The 21,170-nt window shown below is 56.8% G+C and overlaps 1 protein-coding gene and 1 long non-coding RNA gene across 4 annotated transcripts; one reads left to right on the forward strand and one right to left on the reverse strand.

The window, feature by feature from the left end:
- Positions 1-1,280: 1,280 nt before the first annotated feature.
- LOC114806538 lies at positions 1,281-5,870 on the reverse strand. The gene is made up of 2 exons (XR_003754577.1): positions 5,554-5,870; positions 1,281-1,851 (listed from the first exon to the last, which is right to left on the reverse strand). It is a non-coding gene; the product is annotated as an uncharacterized LOC114806538 (long non-coding RNA).
- A 4,116-nt stretch (positions 5,871-9,986) lies between these two features.
- On the forward strand, positions 9,987-20,752 carry SLC39A3 (solute carrier family 39 member 3). Of its 3 annotated transcripts, none has more exons than XM_029051487.2 (3): positions 9,987-10,072; positions 11,183-11,538; positions 18,823-20,752. In XM_029051487.2, exons 2-3 carry the CDS (start codon positions 11,332-11,334, stop codon positions 19,561-19,563), a joined length of 948 nt encoding a protein of 315 aa, XP_028907320.1. In that variant the 5' UTR covers positions 9,987-10,072; positions 11,183-11,331; the 3' UTR covers positions 19,564-20,752. The 3 variants fall into 3 exon arrangements, with proteins under 3 accessions (XP_028907320.1, XP_039766344.1, XP_039766343.1); XM_039910410.1 differs by having other exon boundaries at positions 11,183-11,364; XM_039910409.1 differs by lacking the exon at positions 9,987-10,072 and adding an exon at positions 10,085-10,172.
- The last annotated feature ends 418 nt before the right edge of the window (positions 20,753-21,170 follow it).

Genomic DNA, 21,170 nt, shown 5'->3' on the forward strand with positions numbered 1-21,170 from the left:
GGCTGCCCAGAACGGGTCAGAGAAACCCATCCACGCGGGGGGTCTCTGCGGCCGCTCTCGGGTCTCGTGGGAGCCCCGGGGAAAGGGAGGCCAGGAGCTCAGAAACCTCCATCGGCTGCCCATTTCCCACCAAGTCGAGCAGACTCCTCGCTGTCGGCTCTAAGGCTCTCCCAAGCTCTCCTAGCTGTAACTCGCTCTCGACTCTTCCGACTCGGTCCCCTCCATCCCCTCCTTCCTGCCGTTCTCCGGGCCTGGAGCTCCCTCCCCAAATGTGACAGACCGCGCGTCTCCCCACGTTCAAAGCCCTTCTCCGATCCCACCTCCAACAAGACACCCCCGACCAATTCCCATCTCTCAGGTCATTAGAAGCCTGGTGGCCGCCTCTACCAAATGTGGATTTACTTTGGCCCCTCCTCTGGGCTCGTGTGTATATGTGTAATCAGCGGTACCGTCGGTTACGTGTTCCGATTACCCCATCTGCACTTTTCTGTCCGTCTCCCCCGTTAAGAGTGCCAGCTCACTGTGGGCAGGGATGGTGTCTCTGGCTTCTATCGTACTTTCCCCAAGACTTGGTACAGTGCGCTGCACCCAGGGGACGCTCGTTCAAAAAATGCCGTTACTACGAATCGGAGGTAGTTATCGAGCGCTTACTGGGTGCAGGGCACTGAACCAAGTGCTTGGGGGAGTACAATATAACAGACGCCTCTTCTTACACCACTGGGGACCACGGGGGGCCGGGGGGGGGGGCCCGGCCTCCATGGAGCCGGCCCCCATGCCGGTCTTTTCTGCTCCTCCAGGTCCCTTCACCAACCTTCTTGACCGTGGTGCCAGGAACCCTTTTCCATTTCTGTTGCTCAGTATCATCCGGAGTTCCCCCAGGGCAGGGGCTGGGATAGGGTGACTTGCTCCGTACAGGACGTGCTAGCTTCTCATTGTGAGTGTAGGGGGGAAATACGGGCGGGGGGGCGATGCAGCGGAGGAGGTCAGGGAGAGGCGGGACAGGCTTCAAAGAGCTCGGGGATCAGAAAGACCCAGTTTCAGGTCTTGTCAAAGATCTGGGGTGACTGGGAGTCTGGCACAGACCGCCGTGGGGGCGGTGCCGGGGGGAGCAACCGCCCATACTTAGGAAGCAGCACCCCCAGGGCTTTAGGCCGGGAAGGGCACGGGAGAAGTCTCCCATCCCAGCCATCACCTTGAAGCGGGGACCACGTTTCAATCGTCTGGGCCGGATCAGAACTTTTAAAGGCAGCTGAAGAATGATTTTCCACTGCTTCCCTCGGTTACTTGGCCCCCTCCTGCAGTTTAATCTAGGTTCCTCATTTCCCGCCGCAGTTTAGGTCTATTTCCTCCTCGTCCCGATCCCCGGGGAGAAGGAACCGCTGGTCATCGTCCCTTGCCAGATGCGCCCTCGGCTTTCTCTTCCCCCGGGACCCCCCCGCCTTGGTTCTGTTCATCTTCCCTCCCTCACCTGTCGCGCCGTCTTCTTCGGGGCTTCCCTCTGGACCCCGAACGCACCGAGTCCGAAAACCTGTCCCCGCAGCCATCCCGCCTAGTCCAAACTGGTGCCGCCGGTGAAGCTCGAGTGCTGGTTCGGGGGCGGGTTTGCCATCTGTGGTGCCAGGTGGTGTCGAACGATCCATTCAAATCTGCTGCTGGAAAAATCCTGTTCCCTTCTAGAGTGGCAGCAGCCAGGACCAGCCTGTCTGCATTCAGTTGTCTCCTGGTTTGCAGCCGTGACGCCACGTGGGCTGAGACTGGGCTTCGCTGCCTCCTTGACCCACCGGGCGATGGGCCGTGGGAGAGGAGAAACAAGAAGGTGGGCTGCGCGGTCCTCAGAGAGCAGACGTCACACTGGGGTACGATAATAATAATTGTGGTATTTGTTGAGCGTTCACTACGTGCCAGGTACTGTACTAAGCACTGGGATGGATACCAGCAAATCGGGTTGGACACAGTTCCTGTCCCACACGGGGCTCACGGTCTCCATCCCCATTTTACGCATGAGGGAACCGAGGCCCAGAGAAGTGAGGGGACTTGCCCAAGATGACGCAGCAGACGTGGCGGAGCGGGGATTAGAACCCATGACCTTCTGACTCTCAGGCCCGTGCTCTATCCGTTATGCCACCAGTAGGCGTGTGCCCGGTCTCTACTGTCGACAGGTGCCTGCTGGGGGGTTCCCCCTCTAGCCTTTAAGCTCGTTGTGGGCGGGGAATGTAGTACAGTGCTCTGCACACAGTAGGCACTCAGTAAATGCGATTGACTGACTGAGAATCAGATGCAAGGAGAAGACACCCTCGAGAGGTTTAAAGTATAATGGGGGAGACGATAAGCATACACGGACATATTCCGCAGAGGAGCGTGAGAGGAGCAGCGTCGGCCTACCTAGTGGAAAGAGCGTGGGCCTGGAAGCCAGAGGACCCGGGTTTTACTCCTGCCTCTGCCACATGCCTGCTGTGTGACCTTGGGCAAGTCACCTAGCAAAGCGGCGTGGCTCAGTGGAAGGAGCCCGGGCTTGGGAGGCAGAGGTCATGGGTTCGAATCCCGGCGCTGCCACTTGGCCGCTGGGTGACTGTGGGCAAGTCACTTCACTTCTCTGTGCCTCGGTTACCTCATCTGTAAAATGGGGATTAACTGTGAGCCTCACGCGGGACAACCCGATTACGCTTAGGACAGTGCTCTGCACGGAGTCAGCGCTTAACAAATACCAACATTATTATTATTATTATTATCAGCTCTAGGCCTCAGTTGGCCCTTCTGTAAAATGGGGATTCATTACCAGTTCTCCCTCCTACCTAGACTGTGAGCCCCCAGCGTATCTATCCCTGCGCATAGTTCAGTGGTTGGCACATAGTGTTTAATAAATACCATGATAATAATAGGTTTAAACCATTGACACAAGGGAGTAAATCAGTAGCAAATAAACAGATAAGTCCACGAGGGCAAAGATAACCGATGGAGTGGTGCGATCAAGCAAGTGGCAGGCATCAATCAGGGAAGGCCTCCTGGAGGAAATACATTTTAAGGAGGGGAGGGGCGTGGTTTGGCCGATTGAAGTGGGGAGGGAGTCCTAGATGGAGGGAAAGACTTGAACAGTGAGGCAACGGGAAGGATCGTGAGCGAGGAACAGTGAAGAGGTTTGTTTGAAAAGAGTGAAACTGAGGTAGGTGTAAGGGAAGAAGAGACTGGAAAGGTGAGAGGCAGCCAGCCGGTGGCGAGCCTGAGAGAATTACAGACCGTCAAACAACAGGTCACTCCATCTGTAGCATCTGTCGAGCGCCGACTGTGTGCGGAGCACTGTGTTAAGCGCTTGGGAGAGTATAATAGAGGTGGTAGATCCCTGTCTTCAAGGGCGGGGGTCAAAGGAAATTACAGATTCGAGGAAGAAATAGAGACTATAAGATATGTAGAGGAGCAGCATAGCCCAGTGGAATGATCACGGGCCCCAGGGTTGGAGGGGCTGGGTTCTAATCCCGACTCTGCCACGTGTCTGCCGTGTGACCTTGGGAGAGTCACTTAGCTTCTCTGAGTTTCGGTCGCCCCATCTGTAAAACGGGGATTAAATCCTACTCCCTCCTACTTAAACTGACTGTGTCCAAACTGATCAACTTGTATCTACTCCAGTGTTTAGAACAGTGTTTAGCGCACAGAGGGTGCTTAATAAGTATCATATTTATATGAGTGTATTTATATGAATGTCGGTTTCCCCTTCTAGACTGTAAATTCGTTGTGGGGTGGGGATGTGTCTAACAGCTCTGTTGTACTCTCCCAGGTGCTTAGTATTCATTCAGTCGTATTTATTGAGCGCTTACTATGGGCAGAGCACTGTACTAAGCGCTCTGCCCACAGTAAGCTCTCAATAAATACGATTTATTAGAGTGTGACCCGGCCGGGGGGGCGGCGGCGCGGGTATTGGGAGTTCTAGTGCCTGGCGCATAGTAAGCACTTAAATACCATCATCATTATCATTATTATTATTATTATTTTTCTTAAATGCTTAGGTGAAGCAGAAGGGTTGAAGTGGCAGTTGGGTGACAGGAGCAGTTGAATACTGACTTTCTCCGCTTCAAGTGCTCTGCGTTTAACTAAGGATTTGGCTGAAGGGATGAGATGGCTCGAGGCGCGGGGAAGGGTCGTCGTCGGAGGTGGGGTTTTCGCAGAGATCCGATCGTGGGGAGGGCTGGGGTCGGACTGTTGTCGGAAGGGAGACGTCTCCAAGCCAGGGCAACGGCGCGAGGGCGGGATGGAGGCGGGCGAGTCCGGAGCGAGGCACGAGCTAGAAGCCTGGCTTCAGAGGAACGGAGCCAGCGAGCAGGGGAAGTGAGGCTGAAGAGAGCAGATAGGTAAGGTGGGGCCAGATGGCGGAGAGCGCGCGTCGTGACTTGGAGAGCAAGCCAAAGGAAGATCGGCTGCTCCCAGAAAGGAGGAGCAGAGAGCCCACGGCATCCCCCACCTTGCGAACTAGAATAATAGGGTTTGGGGCGGGGGCGGCAGGGTGACGGATCGGAAACCGGGGTTGGGAGCCGAAGGGCCGGGACGGTGGCGGCGAGCGGCCAGCAGAGAGCGTTCCGCTGCCGCGTCCCCTCGCCTTCCGGCCCTTCATCCTCAAGCCACGGTCAGGGACGGGGAAATTCCGATTTCTGGAGGGAGGGGTGGCGATCCTCAATCCCCCGGCTGGGCCGTAAACCGAGGGAGGGGGAGCAAGGATCGCAAGAGCTCCCCCTGCTCTTTGACCAATCCCCCGCTTTTCTGGTCACGTCACCCCCGTCGGCCACTTCTGACTTCATGGGCATAAAAGGGTTTGGGGTCTTTTAGGTGGTTTTGGTAGGATAATAATAATGATAAGGTTGGTGTTAAGCGCTCACCATGTGCAGAGCACTGTTCTAAGCGCTGGGGGACATTCAGGGTCATCAGGCTGTCCCACGTGAGGCTCACGGTCTTCATCCCCATTTTCCAGATGAGGGAACTGAGGCACAGAGAAGTGAAGTGACCTGCCCACAGTCCCACAGCTGACAAGCGGCAGAGTCGGGATTCGAACCCACGACCTCGGACTCCCAAGCCCGGGCTCTTTCCACTGAGCTACGCTGCTTCTCTAGTGCTTACGACGTACCAGGCACGGTATTGGGCGCTGGGGTGATCGGGTTGGACACGGTCCACGGCCCATATGGGGCTCACCGTCTTAATCCCCACTTCGGGGATGAGGTAACGGAGGCACAGAGACAGAGAATAATGACAGTGGTATTGAGCACTTAATGTGTGCCAGGCACTGAACTAAGCACTAGGGTGGATACCAGCAGATCGGGTTGGACACGGTCCCTGTCCCACGTGGGGCTCACGGTCTCAATCCCCATTTCACAGATGAGGTAACTGAGAAGTGAAGCGACTTGCCCGAGGTCACCCAGCAGACAAGTGGCAGGGTTGGGATCAGTACCCTTGACCTTCGGACTCCCAGACCCGTGCTCCACCCGCTAGGCCGCGCGGAGAAGTGGAGTGACTTGCCCGAGGTCACGTAGCAGACAAGTGGGGTAGCCGGGACTGACGGTCCGTTTAGGTTACCTGTTTAATTTCTTGCTTTCGATTTCATCACCTGTATCTACGCTCCTTGCTCTTGGGCTGTTGTATGTATTTTTCGATTTGTGTCATCGCGGCTCCCTCATTAGAGGGGACAGGGACTGGGTTTTTTGCTTCTTATTGGGCCCAGGATGGTGTTCCGCCTGCAGTGAGCGCTCAAATACTGTTATTTATTAGGTGCTTTTAATACGCGCCAAGAACTTGGGTGGCTCCAACGCGAGGCAAACGTCTAAGAGGGAGGGAGAGCAGCTATCTTCCGCCCACGTTACAGACGAGAGAACTGAGGCCCGAAGACGTTAAGGGACTTGGCCAGAGTCACCCAGCAGGCCAGTGGCAGAGCTGGGACGAGAATCCAGGTCTTCTGACTCCCAGTCCCGTGCTCCCGCTAAGTCACACCGTTCCCGATGAAGGATTACGATTATCCTTGAATCTTGAGCCAGATTACTTGGCGGCGGGTAGGTGGTCAGTGGCCCGACTGGGCTCTAATTCTCTGATCCATCACAGGTCCAGAGAAGCTGGTCGAAGTAATGAGTCGTCTCCCGCGGGGTCAGACGTAGCCCAGATCGACCCATCTGAGAGCTGGGCTATAATTCTTCATCCCTTACCAATCGCCACTGACCTCCACCCACAAGGGGCCTCCTAGGAAGTGAAAGAGAGAAAATCCACACTCATTATGGCCGAGGAAAGAGGAGTGTGGATTTGCGAGGGGAAGGGGAGGAGGGTACTGCCCCCGACCTGCTGTGTTACCCATCCTAAGGGACTTCTCTACCTTACCTCTCTGGGCCTACTTAAGAACAAAAGCCACGCCGCTACTGAATCAAACCCACGGCTCATCCGTCCCAGGACTCCGTCTCCGGGCTACTCGAAGGGGACCGCATAACGGTCCATCCTTATGGTTAGGGGCAGGCCAGCCAGCATCCCTAACTTTCCCCTCTACATTTCTAACCTGCCCCTTGGTATCCCATCATGTACCCCTTAGCCATGAATCCATCCAAATCCCTCTAAAACCTGTTTTGGGGGCTGCCCAGCTTCCTGTGGGAGCAAATTCCATCTGCGTCCCTCCCATCTGAGCAAAGAAGCGTTTGTTTCGAATTTACCTCCGTCAAGCTTCGGGAAGTGCCCCCTCAACCTGGTGGAGTAGGATCTGATAACAATTCCACGTTCATCCTATCCCGCACCCCGCAATCCTGTCCACCCCCAATGTGCATCTCCCCAGACCGAAGGGGTTGATGAGCGCGTGGCCTACCAGGGGTCGGGTGTACCCGCTGACTGGGGCGGCCCTTTCAGATCCGGTCCTGGGATTCATTGACAGATTGGAGGAGGAGGAAGAGGAGGAGAGGCCACAGTGCCAAGAAACAGAAGTGAAGGTCAGGGCCGAAAACTAGCCCCTGGGAGAAAACCTTTCCAGCATGGTCTAGTGGCAAGAGCACGGGCTTGGGAGTCAGAAGACGTGGGTTCTAACCCCGGCCCCGCCGCTTGTCTGCTGTGAGACCTTGGGCAAGTCGCTTCACTTCCCTGTGCCTCAGTTCTATCATCTGTAAAATGGGAATAAAGACGGTGAGCCCCAAGGGGGACAACCTGATTACCTTGCATCCGCCCCAGCACTTAGAACAGCGCCTAGCACATAGTAAGCACTTAACCAATACCATGATCGTTATCATCGTTATTTAAGGAGCAAGGAATGAAGTCAAGGGTCAGAGGGATTACGCCGAGGGCCCGTGACTGGTTTCTCTCTACGTCTCGGGAAGGCGGGGGCGAATCTAGAGGAGTGGGGTTTGAGCTGCAATGACGGGACTGACCGTGAAGATGGGAAGGAACATCATGACACGGGAAAAAGAGCGGGGGACGCAGAGATAGCGGCAGTGGAAAAAAAATGGAGAGATCGTCCCCCATCCGGGTTGGTGTGCTCAGAAGCCGGGGGAGGGACGAGATAACCTTCGCCCTGTCCTAGCCCGAGGAGTCTAGAATTAATTGGGTTTTGACAAGCCTATAAAGGCACTCGGCTCCTCGGAGACCGGTGCTATGGAAACCCTCGCCGAGTGTCCTCTATTTGACTGGAAATAGGTCTTCTGGGGGGGCAAAGAAGGGGAAGAAGGATGCAGTTGACCGTCCTGCTAGCCATGTTGCCTTGAGATAATCTGAGCCCCTTAGATCATCTCCCCGCCGTCCAAGTCTTATTAAAAAGCACATCTCCTCCAAGAGGCGGAAGGAGCATGGCCCGGTGGATGGAACACAGGCCTGCGAGTCAGAAGGATCTGGTTTCTACTCCCAGCTCCGCCACTTGTCTGCTGGGTGACCTCGGGCAAGTCCCTTCACTTTTCTGGACCTCGGTTTCCTCGTCTGTAAAAAGGGGATCGAGACCGGGAGCCCCACATGGGAGAGGGACCGTGTCCAACCCGATTAGCTTGTATCTACCCCCAGCGCCTAGTACAGTGCCCGGCACCCAGTAGGCGCTTAGCGAATGCCCTGACAAGGGGGCCTTCCCCGACTAAGCCTCATTTCTTCTAATCCCACTCCCTTCTGCCTCACCCTTTAACTTGGATTTATACCCTTTATTCACCTCACTCGCAGCCCCACCGCCCTTAGGTACATATCTGTCATCTGTTTAGTCGCATTAACGTCCGTCTCCCTTCTAGCCCGTCGGCTCGTCGCGGGTAGGGACCGTGCCTACCACCTCGGTTATACCGCGCTCTCCCAAGCGCTTAGCGCGGTGCTCCTCACGCGTGAGCAGCAGCGCGGCTCAGTGGGGCAAGAGCACGGCCTTGGGAGTCGGGGGTCGGGGGTTCTGATCCCCGGCCCCGCCACCCGTCAGCCGCGTGACGGTGGGCAAGTCGCTCCGCTTCTCCGGGCCTCGGCGACCTCATCCGGAAAATGGGGTTTAGTGATAACGTTGGTATTGGTTAAGCGCTTACTATGTGCCAAGCACTGTGCTAAGCGCTGGGGGGGGAGATACAAGGTCATCGGGTTGTCCCGCGTAGAGGGTCACAGTCATCGTCCCCATTTTACAGGTGAGGCACGGATAAGTGAAGCGACTTGCCCAAAGTCACACGGCTGACGGGCGGCAGGGGCGGGATTCGAACCCGCGACCTCTGACCCCCCCCCCCCCCCCCCCGCCAAACCCGAGCAGCGCGGCTCAGTGGAAAGAGCCCGGGCTGGGGAGCGAGAGGGTTCGAATCCCGCTGCGCCGCTCGTCAGCCGTGTGACCGTGGGCAAGTCGCTTCACTTCTCTGGGCCTCGGCGACCTCATCGGGAAAATGGGGACGAAGACCGTGAGGCTCGTGTGGGCCAACCTGACGCCCCCCGTATCTCCCCCGGCGCTTAGAACGGCGCTCCGCACATTCACCGTCCCTCGGTCTCGCCCATCCCGCCGTCGACCCCCGGGCCACGTCCTCCCGCGGTCCCGGAACGCCCTCCCTCCTCACCTCCGCCAAACCGATTCTCTTCCCCTCTTCAAAACCCTACTTAAAACTCACCTCCTCCGAGAGGCCTTCCCAGACCGAGCTCCTCTTCTCCCTCTACTCCCTCTACCACCCCCCCTTCACCTCTCCGCAGCTTAACCCTCTTCTCCCCCCATCTCCCTCCGCTCCTCCCCCTCTCCCTTCCCATCCCCTCAGCACCGTACTCGTCCGCTCAACTGTATATATTTTCATTCGCCTATTTATTTTGTTAATGAAATGTACATCGCCTTGGATTCTATTTAGTCGCCACTGTTTTTACGAGATGTTCTTCCCCTCGACCCTATTTAATGCCATCGTTCTCGTCCGTCCGTCTCCCCCGATGAGACCGTAAGCCCGTCAAACGGCAGGGACCGTCTCTATCTGTTGCCGACTTGTTCGTTCCAAGCGCTTAGTACGGTGCTCTGCACCTAGTAAGCGCCCAATAAATACTCTTGAATGAATGAATGAATTAACGAGCACCAACGTTATTATTGCCCCGAAGCCACGCCGTTTAAGACGGTGAGCCCCCACGCGGGACGAGCTGCTTCCGTTGCATCTCCCCCAGCGCTCAGAACAGTGCTTGGCACACGGTGAGCGCTTAAGAGATGCCGTTATGACGATGACCGGGGGGGGTGGTGATTAAGCGCTCGATTGAGAGGATCGATTCCAATGACTTCTCCCCCGCGACGGGGCGAATTACCTTCCCAACCCGAGCCGGCGTCGACGGAGTTTGCCCGCCTCCCCCGCCCCCCGGGCCCGGATCCTTCCGTTGGGCGGCGGTCGTTTCTCGCACGCGCCCGTTTCTGTCGCCCGCGCGCCGCCCCTCCCCCGCCGCAGGCCGGGCGAACGGCTCGGCGGGCTCCCGCTCCCCTCCCCCCGCCCGCGGCCCGGGGGGTGGGCGGGCCCGAGGAGCTAACCGACAGGCGGGCCGACCAAGGGGAGGCGGCGCTTCCGGCCTCCCCGGCCCGGTCCGCCAATCGCGGGCCGAGGGGGGCGGGCCGAGGAGGAGGAGCGGAGGAAGAGGCGAAGCGGCGGAGGAGGGGTCGGGCCCGCTCGGGGCCCCCGAAGTGAGTGACTGACTGGCGGGGAAGGGTCTCGGGGGCAGCGAAGCCGGAGGAGGAGCCTCCGGGGGATGCAGGGCGAGGGGCCCAAGGCGGCCGGTTAGAGGTGGAGCGGAGTCTCTTGGACGCTGGAAGGAGAGGGGTTTCCCGAGGGGCGGGGTGGGGGGCGGAAGCGAGGTCTCCCGAAGCAGGTCCGGGCAGGAGGGACTGAGGGGGGGAAACCTGGCCGGCGGGCACACTCTCCTAAGGGGAGACGGTGGGGTAGGGACGGCCTGGGGACCGCTCGTGGCCCCGTCGGGGGGAAGGGGCAGAAAAGACCCCATGGGGCGAGGTCCCGAAAGGCGAGGAGGCTGCGAGGGCCATCCCCGCATCCATCAGGTCCTCAGGCCGCCCGCTCTCCTAAACCCAGAGGTCCCCCGAGGAATGGGGAGAAGGAACGGGGTGGAGGGGTTCGGGGGTCAGGGTGCCTACTGCCCGAAGGATCCCAGGGGTCCTCTCCATCCCAAGGCAGAAGGAGAAGGTGCACCGTGAGCCGGGTGGGAGGGAAAGGGAGGGACACTTGGTCTTCCTCGTCTTGGAAGTCCCGAGATCCCTTCTTTGCTTGTGCTAGAGTGGCTCTCTCCCCCTCTCCTCCTACCAGGAACGATGAAACCATGGTAAAGTCGGGGGGGCGGGCTGCTGCTTAGCTATTCAAAGACCCGTGGGTTGGTGAGGGGCTCTTCTTTAAGCCAGGTGCCCAAGCCGTCACTGTGGTTGTGACAGGAACGCGTTCTGTGTCGGCTTAGGAATGGGTCAGGGCAGCGAGGGAGCAAGCCGTAGGCCCATCGCCCTTCCTTGGGAGAGGAGTCGAGTCCCCTGGGGTTGCCTGCCGCGGACAGGTATTTCCGGAAGAAACGACAACTGGGGGACCGGTCTGATCTAGTCCGGTTCGGGCGGGGCCCCGTGATTTCAGCTGATGCAGGGTGTCGATAAAGTGGGCCTCAAGAGGCCGGTCTTTTACTTCCGTTTTACGTTCCCCAAAATCCCGGTGAGGTGCCCCGCACCCGGTGGCTGTCTGTTGATGATGAAGACTGAGTTCCACCTGGTTTTCTTTTTTTTTTTCTCTTCTTCCCCCAGCCTCCAGGCTAGCGGACTCCTAGGATTCCCCAGTCCCATACCACCAGAGCGGGTAGAAGACACACCTCCGGTCCCCCACGCTTACCTGGCCCGCTTCTCCCACGCCCCTCTCGCCACCAGGGCCGGGACCCTGCCGGCAGCAGGCCACGATGAAGATCGTGATCATCAAAGTGACGTGCCTGGTGAGCATGTTTATCCTCATGCTGCTTGGCTCCCTCCTGCCCGTGAAGATCATTAAGGCCGATTATGAGAAGGCCCACCGCTCCGGGATGATCCTTTCCCTCTGCAATTCCTTTGGCGGGGGCGTCTTCCTGGCCACCTGCTTCAACGCCCTGCTCCCTGGTGTGCGGGAAAAGGTAAGGACGCTTGCCACCCTTGGGGGCCTCCTGGTCCCTGGCGGGCAAAGGATCACTGAGGCAGTCAGTCGGTCGTATTTATTAAGCGTTTACTGTGTGCAGAGCACTGTACTCAGCACTTGTGAGAGTACAGTATAACAGACACATTCCCTGCCCACAGTGAGCTTACAGTCTAGAGGGGGAGATGGACATTAATATCAATAAATCAATTGCATAAATGAAATGGGGTCGGAAGGGGAGGGACGCATAAAGGGAGCAAGTCAGGGGGTCGCAAAAGGGAGTTGAAGAAAAGGAAAAGAGGGCTTAGTCGGGAAAGACCTCACCAGGAAAGGTGCACCGTGAGCCAGGTGGGATGGAAAGGGAGGGAGACTTGATCTTGGGGGATATGTGCCTTCAATAAGGCTTTGAAGCGGGGTAGAGTCATTGTCTGTCGGATACGAGGAGGGAGGGCGTTCCAGACCAGAGGCGGGCCTTGGGTGAGAGGTCGGTGGCAAGACAGATGACATCGTGGTGCAGGGAGAAGGTTGGCGTGAGAAGAGTGAAGCGGGCCAGGTTGTAGTAAGAGAGTAGCAAGGGTGAAGTAGGGGGGATCAAGGTGACTGAGTGCCTCAAAGCCGATGGCGAGGAGTTTCTGCCTGATGCAGAGGTGGATGGGCAACCACTGGAAGTTCTTGAGGAGTGGGGAAACGTGGCCTGAACGTTTTCGTAGAAAAATGATCTGGACAGCAGAGTGAAATTTGGACTAGAGTGGGAAGAGATAGGCGGCTGGGAGATCAGCAAGGAAGCTGATGCGCTAATCGAGGCGGGGTAGGATAAATGATTGGATGAACGTGATAGCAGTTTGGTCGGAGAGGAGAGGGATGTCGTGAAGAGGGGACCAACGGGGTTTAGTGATGGATTCAGTCATTCATTCATTCAGTCGTATTTACTGGGCGCTTACCGTGTGCAGAGCACTGTCCTAAGCGCTTGGAGAGTACAATTCAGCAACAAAGACAATCCCTGCCCACAACAGGCCCACAGTCTAGAAGGGGGGAGACAGACATCAAAACCAGTAAACGGGCATCAATAGCATCAATATAAATAAATGATTGTAAGTATATACACATCAAAGCAAGCAAACAGGCATTCATATCAATAAATAGAATTATAGAAATGGTGCATATATATATACCACTTGTCAGCTGTGTGACTGTGGGCAAGTCACTTCACTTCTCTGTGCCTCAGTTACCTCGTCTGTAAAATGGGGATGAAGACTGTGAGCCCCACGTGGGACAACCTGATTCCCTTATGTCTACCCCAGCGCTTAGAACAGTGCTCTGCACATAGTAAGCGCTTAACAAATACCGACATTATCATTATTATTACACAAGAGCTGTGGGGCGAGGGAGTAGAGCAAAGGGAGCGAGTTGGGGCAACGGGGAGGGGAGGGGGAGCTGAGGAAAAGGTGGGCTTAGTCTGGGAAGGCCTCCTGGAGGAGGTGAGCTTTCAGTAGGGCTGTGAAGGGAGAAAGTGTGATTGGTAGATTTGAGGAGGGAGGACTTTCCAGGCCAGAGGTAGGAGGTGGGCCGGGGGTCGACGGCGGGACGGGCGAGAACGAGGCACAGTGAGAAGGTTAGCACCAGAGGAGCGGAGTGTGCGGGCTGGGCTGTAGAAGGAGAGAAGGGAGGTGAGGTAGGAGGGGCCAAGGTGATGGAGAGCTTTGAAGCCAATAGCGAGGGGTTTTTGTTGGATACGGAGATTGGGAGGCAGCCACTGGAGATTTTTGAGGAGGGCGGGTGACATGCCCAGAGCGTTTCTGTGGGAAGATAATCCGGGCAGCAGAGTGAAATATAGACTGAAGTGGGGAGAGACAGGAGGTTGGGAGATCAGAAAGGAGGCTGCTGCAAGAATCCAGTCGGGGTAGGATGAGTGATCGTACTAACGTGGTAGCGGTTTGGATGGAGATGAAAGGGCGGATGTTAGCGATGTTGTGAAGGTGAGACCGGCAGGTTTGATGACGGATTGGATATGTGGGGTGAATGAGAGAGCGGAGTCAAGGATGACACCAAGGTTGTGAAACGGGAAGGATGGTAGTGCGGTCCACAGTGATGCGAAAGTCAGGGAGAGGATAGGGTTTGGGAGGGAAGATAAGGAGCTCAGTCTTGGACATGTTGAGTTTTAGGTAGTGGGGAGGCCATCCAAGTGGAGACGTCATGAAGGCAGGAGGAGAGGCGAGCCTGGAGGGAGGGAGAGAGAACAGGAGGAGAAATAGATCTGGGTATCATCCGCATAGGGATGATAATTGAAGCCGGGCGAGCGAATGAGTCCACCAAGGGATTGAGTATAGACGGAGAATAGAAGGGGACCAAGAACGGACCCTTGAGGAACCCCTACAGCTTGGGGATGGGAGGGGGAGGAGGATTCCGTGAAGGAGACCGAGAATGAACGGCCAGAGATGGGAGAACCAGGAGAGGACGCAGTCAGTGAAGCCAAGGTTGGATAATGTGTTGAGGAGAAGGGGATGACCCACAGTGTCAGAGGCAGCTGAGAGGTCGAGGAGGATTAGGATGGAGTAGGAGCCATTGGATTTGGCAAGAAGGAGGTCATTGATGGCCTTTGTGAGGGCGGTTTCGATGGAGCGGAGGGGACGGAAGCCAGATAGGAGGGGGTCCAGGAGGCTGTATCCTCAGAGGAGGTCTCCTCCCTCCTCGCAAGTGCCACCCCCTCCACCTATGCCTCGGACCCCATTCCCGCTCACCTTATAAGAACTATCGCCCCTTCCCTCCTCCCCTCCTTAACTTCTATCTTTAACCGCTCACTCTCCAATGGCTTCTTCCCCTCTGCCTTCGAACACGCCCACGTCTCCCCCATCCTAAAAAAACCCTCTCTCGACCCCACTTCCCCTTCCAGTTATCGCCCTATCTCCCTACTACCCTTCCTTTCCAAGCTCCTGGAACGAGTCATCTACACTCGCTGCCTAGAATTCCTTAACTCCCATTCTCTCCCGGACCCCCTCCGATCTGGCTTCCGTCCCCTCCAATCGACCGAGACTGCTCTCTCAAAGGTCACCTGTGACCTCCTTCTTGCCTAATCCAATGGCTCCTACTCTATCCTAATCCTCCTCGACCTCTCAGCTGCCTCTGACACTGTCGACCATCCCCTTCTCCTCCACACCTTATCCCACCTTGGCTTCACGGACTCCGTCCTCTCCCGGTTCTCCTCTTATCTTTCTGGCCGTTCATTCTCGGTCTCCTTCGCGGGCTTCTCCTCCCCCTCCCATCCCCTAACTGTAGGGGTTCCTCAAGGGTCACTTCTTGGCCCTCTTCTGTTCTCCATCTATACTCACTCCCTTGGTGAACTCATTCGCTCCCACGGCTTCAACTGTCATCCCTACGCAGATGGCACCCAAATCTACATCTCCTCCCCTGTTCTCTCCCCCTCCTTTCAGGCTCGTTACTCCTCCTGCCTCCAGGACGTCTCCACCTGGATGTCTGCCCGCCACCTAAAACTCAACATGTCCCAAACTGAGCTCCCTATCTTCCCTCCCAAACCCTGTCCTCTCCCTGACTTCCCCGTCACTGCGGACGGCACGACCATCCTTTCCGCCTCACAGGCCCACAGCCTTGGTGTCATCCTTGACTCAGCTCTCTCATTCACCCCACACATACGATCCGTCACCCTCGCCTGCCGGTCTCACCTTTACAATATCGCCAAGATCCACCCTTTCCTCTCCATCCAAACGGCTATCGTGCTGGTACAAGCTTTCATAATGACTGGATTATTGTGTCAGCCTCCTCTCTGATCTCCCTTCCTCCTGTCTCTCCCCACTCCACTCTATTCTTCATTCTGCTGCCCGGATCATCTTCCTGCAGAAACGCTCTGGGCATGTCACTCCCCTCCTTAAAAACCTCCAGGGGTTGCCTATCAGCCTCCGCACGAAACAAAAACTCCTCACTCTTGGCTTCAAAGCTCTCCATCACCTTGCCCCCTCCTACCTCTCCTCCCTTCTCTCTTTCTATTGCCCACCCCATACACTCTGCTCCTCTGCCGCTCACCTCCTCGCTGTCCCCCGTTCACCCCCATCCTGCCATCGACCCCTGGCCCACGTCCTCCCGCTGTCCCGGAATGCCCTTCCTCCTCACGTTCGCCAAACTAACTCTCTTCCCCTCTTCAAAGCCCTATTGAGAGTTCACCTCCTCCAAGAGACCTTCCTAGATTGAGCTTCCCCCCTTCTCCCTCTGCTCCCCCTCCACCCTCCAGTCCTCCCCCTTCCCCCTTCACCTCCCCTCAGCTGAGCCTCCTTCCCCTCTGCTCCTCCCCCTCTCCCCTTCCCCTCCCGTCAGCACTGTGCTCATTTGTATATATTATTTATTACCCTATTTATTCTGCTAATGAGATGTACATCCCCTTGATTCTCTTTATCGTGATAATGTTGTCTTGTTTTTGTCTTGTTCTGTTTCGCTTTGCCGTCTGTCTCCTCCGATTAGACTGTGAGCCCATCATGGGGCAGGGATTGTCTCTATCTGTTGCCGAATTGTACATTCCAAGCGCTTAGTACAGTGCTCTGCACTTAGTAAGTGCTCAATAAATACTATTGAATGAATGAATGAGAGTTGGAAGAGAGGAATTCGAGGCAGCGATGGTAGACGACTCGCTCCAGGACTTTGGAAAGGAAGGGTAAGAGGGCGATGTGGCGATAACTGGCGGGATCTGTGGGGTCAAGGGAGGGTTTTTTTAGGATGGGAGAGACGCGGACGTGTTTGAAGACCGAGGGGAAGAAGCCATTGGAGAGTGAGCTGTTGAAGATGGAAGTTAAGGAGGAGCGGAGAGAAGGGGTGAGAGTTTTTATAAGGTGGGAGGGAATGAGGTGTGAAGCACATGTGGAGGGGGTGGCACTTGAGAGGAGGGAGGAGATCTCCTCTGAAGACACTGCTGGGAAGGATGGGAAAGTAGAAGAGGGTGTCGAGAGGAGCGGGGATGGGGGGCAGTGATTTTGGGGAGCTCAGACCTGATGGTGTTAATTTTCCTAATGAAGTAGGTGGCCAGATCGTTGGGGATGAGGAATGGGTGAGGGGGAGGAACAGGGGGCCTGAGGATGGAGTTAAATGTCCAGAACAGCTGACGAGGGTGATGGGCATGGGTGTCAATAAGGGAAGAGAGATAGTTTTGCCGGGCAGAGGTGAGGGCAGAGTTAAGGCAAGAAAGGACAAACTTAAAGTGGACAAGATCAGCCTGGTGTTTAGATTTCCGCCAGCAGCGTTCAGCGGCTCGAGTGTAAGAGCGAAGGAGGCGGACGGTGGAGGTGATCCAGGGCTGTGGGTTAGTGGTGCGAGAGTGACAAAGGGATGGGGGAGCGAATGAGTTGAGTTGAGTAGAGAGGGTGGAGTTGAGAGTACCTATTTGGTCACCCAGAGTGGGTAGGGAGGCTAGGTGGGGTGTGATGCGCTGAGAGAGATGGATGGGGTCGAGGGAACGGAGGTCTCTGTCGGGGAGTAATACAGATTTACAGGGAGGAAGAGTGTGAGAGAGGAGGCAAGTGAGAAGGTTGTGGTCAGAGAGAGGAATTTCAGAGTTGGTGAGGGTGGAGATTGTGCAGCGGTTAGAGATGGTGAGATCGAGTGTGTATCCAAGTCGGTGAGTGGGTGAGGTGAGGTGGAGCAGGAGGTTGGCAGAGTTGAGGAGTGATAGCAGGCAGGCGCAGAGGAGTCACCGGGTACATCCATGTGGATGTTGAAGTCTCCAAGGATCAAAGTGGGCATGGAAAAAGAGAGAATATGTGGGTTGACAGAGAGAGGGGAGTCAAGGATAACGCCAAGATTATGGGCTTGTGAGACAGGAAGGATGGTGGTGCCTTCTAGAGATGGGAAAGTCAGGGGGAGGACTGGGTTTGGGTGGGAAGGTAAGGAGTTCTGTTTTAGACATGTTAAGTTTGCAGTGACGGGAGGACATCCACGTCCAAGTAGAGGTATCTTGAAGGCCGGAGGAAATGCAAGACTGCAGAGAGGGAGAGAGATCAGGGCTGGAGATGTAGATTTGCTAAGAAATGCTAAGCATTTAGCAAACCAGGATCTCCTTCCTCTGAGCCCTGCCCTATTCCCCAGTTTCAGAACCCACCTGTAGCAGAAAAATGCCCCCAGAATCCCTTTCCCATCCCCAGCAGATAACCACTGGATCATCCTGGCTCAGCCCCACGGCCGGGACAGTGGCATCGGGGCACTTGGAGGAACCTTGTGATGGTGCCCACCTGGACACCCTTAACCTGTGCTCTGTCTACCTCTGTCTCTCTCATGCTCTCTGTCTGTCTCCCTGCATCTGCCATGAGCACTGCCATCAAGCACCTAGTACAGTGCTCTGTACGCAGTAGGTGCTCAGTTAATCCTGATGATGAGGATCATCCGGCTCAAGATTCTGTTTTAGATTGTGGTCCCAGGCCAGGTTGTCCATCCATGTCAGCATTATGAATAACAGTAATAATAACAATAGTGGTATTTGTTGAGTGCACACTATGTGCCAAGCGCCGGGGTAGATATGAGATCATGTCAGAGATGGTCCCAGTCCCACATGAGACCCACCTAGGAGGGAGAACAGGCATTGAATCCCCATTTTACAAATGAGGCAACTGAGGCCCAGAGAAGTGAAGTGACTTGCCTATGGTAACACAGCAGAACGAGCAGAAGGGCCTTCAGTTGCTACTCTCCCTCCTCTCCTCGCTCCTCTCCCACTACAACTAAGCCCCGTACACTTCGGCCCTCTAAGAGCAGCTTGCTTATTGTGCCGTCGACCCCTTGCTCACACCCTCCCTCCTGCCTGGAACTCCCTCCTCCCTTCGTACCCGACAGACCACCACTCTCCCCACCTTCAAAGCCCGCCTAAAATTCCACCTGCTCCAGGAAGCCCTTCCCAAAAAACCTCTCATCTCCCCACCCTCTTCTCCCCCTTCTCCACGTCACCCATGCACTGAAGTCCGTACCCCCTGAGCGCTTTGATGCTCACCCTACCCCCCCGAGTACTTCTCTACCGATCTTTATACCCGGTTGTTTCCCCTACCTGGAATGTATTTTAATGTCTGTCTCCCCCACTGGACTGTAAGCTCCCAGAAGGCAGGGCTCTTGTCTCCCAGCTCCGTTGTATTTTACTCTGCCGAGCTCTCACTTGGTACAGGGCTCGGCCCGGGGCAAAGCGCTCAGTAAAGAGCATCGATGGGTTGATTGATTGGCAGGCGAAGGATGGGTACTGTGGGTGCTCCCGGTGTGGGGTGAAGCAAGCGTACCGTTTTCACCGCCGTGCCTCTCTGTGTCCCTCCAGCTTCAAGAAGTGCTGAAGCTCGGAAACATCGTCACCAACTACCCGCTGGCCGAGACGATCATGCTCGTGGGCTTCTTCATGACTGTGTTCTTGGAGCAGGTCATCCTGACCTTCCGGAAGGAGAGGCCCTCGTTCATCGACCTGGAAACCTTCAACGCCGGCTCCGACGCGGGGAGCGACTCGGAATACGAGAGCCCTTTCATCGGGACGGCCCAGGAGCAGCACCTGTACGCCAAGCACAGCCCGCATCCGCACAGCCACGGCTTAAACGTCAAGGAGCTCTCTCACAACAACCCGCTGCGCCTCTTCAGCCTGGTCTTCGCCTTGTCGGCCCACTCCATCTTTGAGGGCCTGGCCCTGGGCTTGCAGGAAGAGAGAGACAAGATGGTCAGCCTGTTCATCGGGGTGGCCATCCACGAGACCTTGGTGGCCGTGGCCCTCGGCATCAACATGGCCAAGAGCTCGCTGCCCTTGAAGGAAGCTGCCAAGCTGGCCGTCACCGTCAGCGCCATGATCCCTCTGGGCATCGGGATCGGGCTGGGCATCGAGCGGGCCCAGAACCTGGTCAGCAGTGTGGCGTCCGTGCTGTTGCAGGGCTTGGCGGGTGGGACCTTCCTCTTCATCACGTTTTTTGAGATCCTAGCGAAGGAACTGGAGGACAAGAACAACCGGCTCCTGAAAGTTCTCTTCCTGGTGATGGGCTACGCGGTCCTGGCCGGCCTGGTCTTCTTCAAGTGGTGAGCGCCGATGTGGAGCAGCCGCGCATCTCCCCGGCTTCTCTTCCCCGACTGGCCGGGGAAGCCCACGGGAGGTGCCGGCCCCTTGCCAGCCAAATGAACACTGACTGCCCCTCCCCTCCCGGCCCCTCCCCCACCCCCCAGTACGTCCAGCCATCGGGACTCAGTGAACTTCCTCTGTCCGCAGGGCCCCAGTGCCAAAGACCGGGGGGCTGCCCTCCCCCCCCACCCCCCAACGGACGCATCCCCAGGGTCATGGGTTCGCCGGCGGGCGCTCGCAGGCTAGAGCGCCCTAACTGCCGCGAGTCTGTGGTCTTGCAGGTATTTTCTTCTCACTGAGCCAATATCACCTCCTCAAGCACTTTAACCGTGGCGTGGGATGATGTTTGCACCTGGGGCCGGGGCGAGCTGGAATCTCGCCCTACCTCTCTCCCCGGAAGGGTCTCCCCATCAGGAGTGTCAGGCGTCGGGCCGGGAAGCCGGGAAAGGGTACCCGAACCCCAACTTTTCTCTGAGTGTTTCTTGGGACTGTGGGCTGCCCGGCTGCTCTGACCCTCTCTCTCTCTTCCCCTCCGGTGTCCGGCAGGGTTGAGGGGTTGAGGTTTCCGTGGGTCCTCCTCTCCCCCGACCCTCGGGCTGAGCAAACTGTGCAAAGGGATGTCCACAGGCGTCTCAGGAATTTGATGAAAGTTATCGGCCGCCTCCCTCGGTCCGAACAAGCCACCCCACAGGGTCTCCGAGAACCTCCAGCTGCTCTTTTGAAGTCGATCACCAGCAATTCGACAGACTGGATTCACCTCTGCCGGGGATCCAGGCCCCGCTGCTGGCCTGCGTGTGCACCCCGGGCCAGCTGCAGTTTTGCTTTCCTGCCCCCACCGTCTCTCTTTCTCAGCGGCCCCCCTCCTCGGGCTTCGATGGGCGTAACTGGCAGTTTTAGGGGCGAGACCTTTGGGAAATGCAGACGGGGAACTGGCGCTGCTAGCTGGGCCACCCAGCTTTCGTGGGATTGGCCAAGGGGACCTTCACCAAGGGGACCGGCGAAAGCGAGGGCCGTCCTGTGGGGCACTTGAACATAACCGGGCAATGGCAGGCCTTATCCCCTGGCGATCGGCCAAAACCTCCACCTACAGATGGTCCCCCCGGTTGAATTGCCCCCTGGCCCCTGAGTTAATGAATTCACCCTGTGGAAGGTTTAGGTTTGCTTTGCTGTAAAGCGGGCTAAAGTGCAGCTCGACTGGTCGGTTTGGTTGCCCGCTCCTTGGGGGACAGGCAGGTGGGTGCCGAAGGTGGAAACCTACAGTTTGTCCCATCTTCCTTTTCTCTCTCTCTCTCTCGCTCGCTCGCTCCTGCTAGATCCCTGAAAACCTCCATTGCTGCCCCACCAAACATCCCCAGAAGCTTCGTTGGAGCTTTGAGGGGGAGGCGGTGGGAGTGTCCGGGGGGGGGGGGGAGAACAGTCCTGAAGGAGGCCTTTTCCCAAGCCTCATCCTGCGCCCCCCCCACCTCTATTCCCCCCCCCCCCCAAGGCTGATGTATTTCCAGGGACAGGTCCTGTCTCAGCAGGTCACAGGGCTTCTGCTCCCCGTCCCCCCCAGAGCCAGTGCAGTTTCA

Source organism: Ornithorhynchus anatinus, chromosome X1, assembly GCF_004115215.2.
Source record: "Ornithorhynchus anatinus isolate Pmale09 chromosome X1, mOrnAna1.pri.v4, whole genome shotgun sequence".
Taxonomy (NCBI): Eukaryota; Metazoa; Chordata; class Mammalia; order Monotremata; family Ornithorhynchidae; genus Ornithorhynchus; species Ornithorhynchus anatinus.

Bases quoted from the DNA above. Each gene is read 5' to 3' on its own strand.
- SLC39A3 (XM_029051487.2), top strand. From the start codon at position 11,332: ATGAAGATCGTGATCATCAAAGTGACGTGCCTGGTGAGCATGTTTATC. The intron at 11,539-18,822 runs GTAAGGACGCTT...GTGTCCCTCCAG, and splicing joins TCCCTGGTGTGCGGGAAAAG to CTTCAAGAAGTGCTGAAGCT.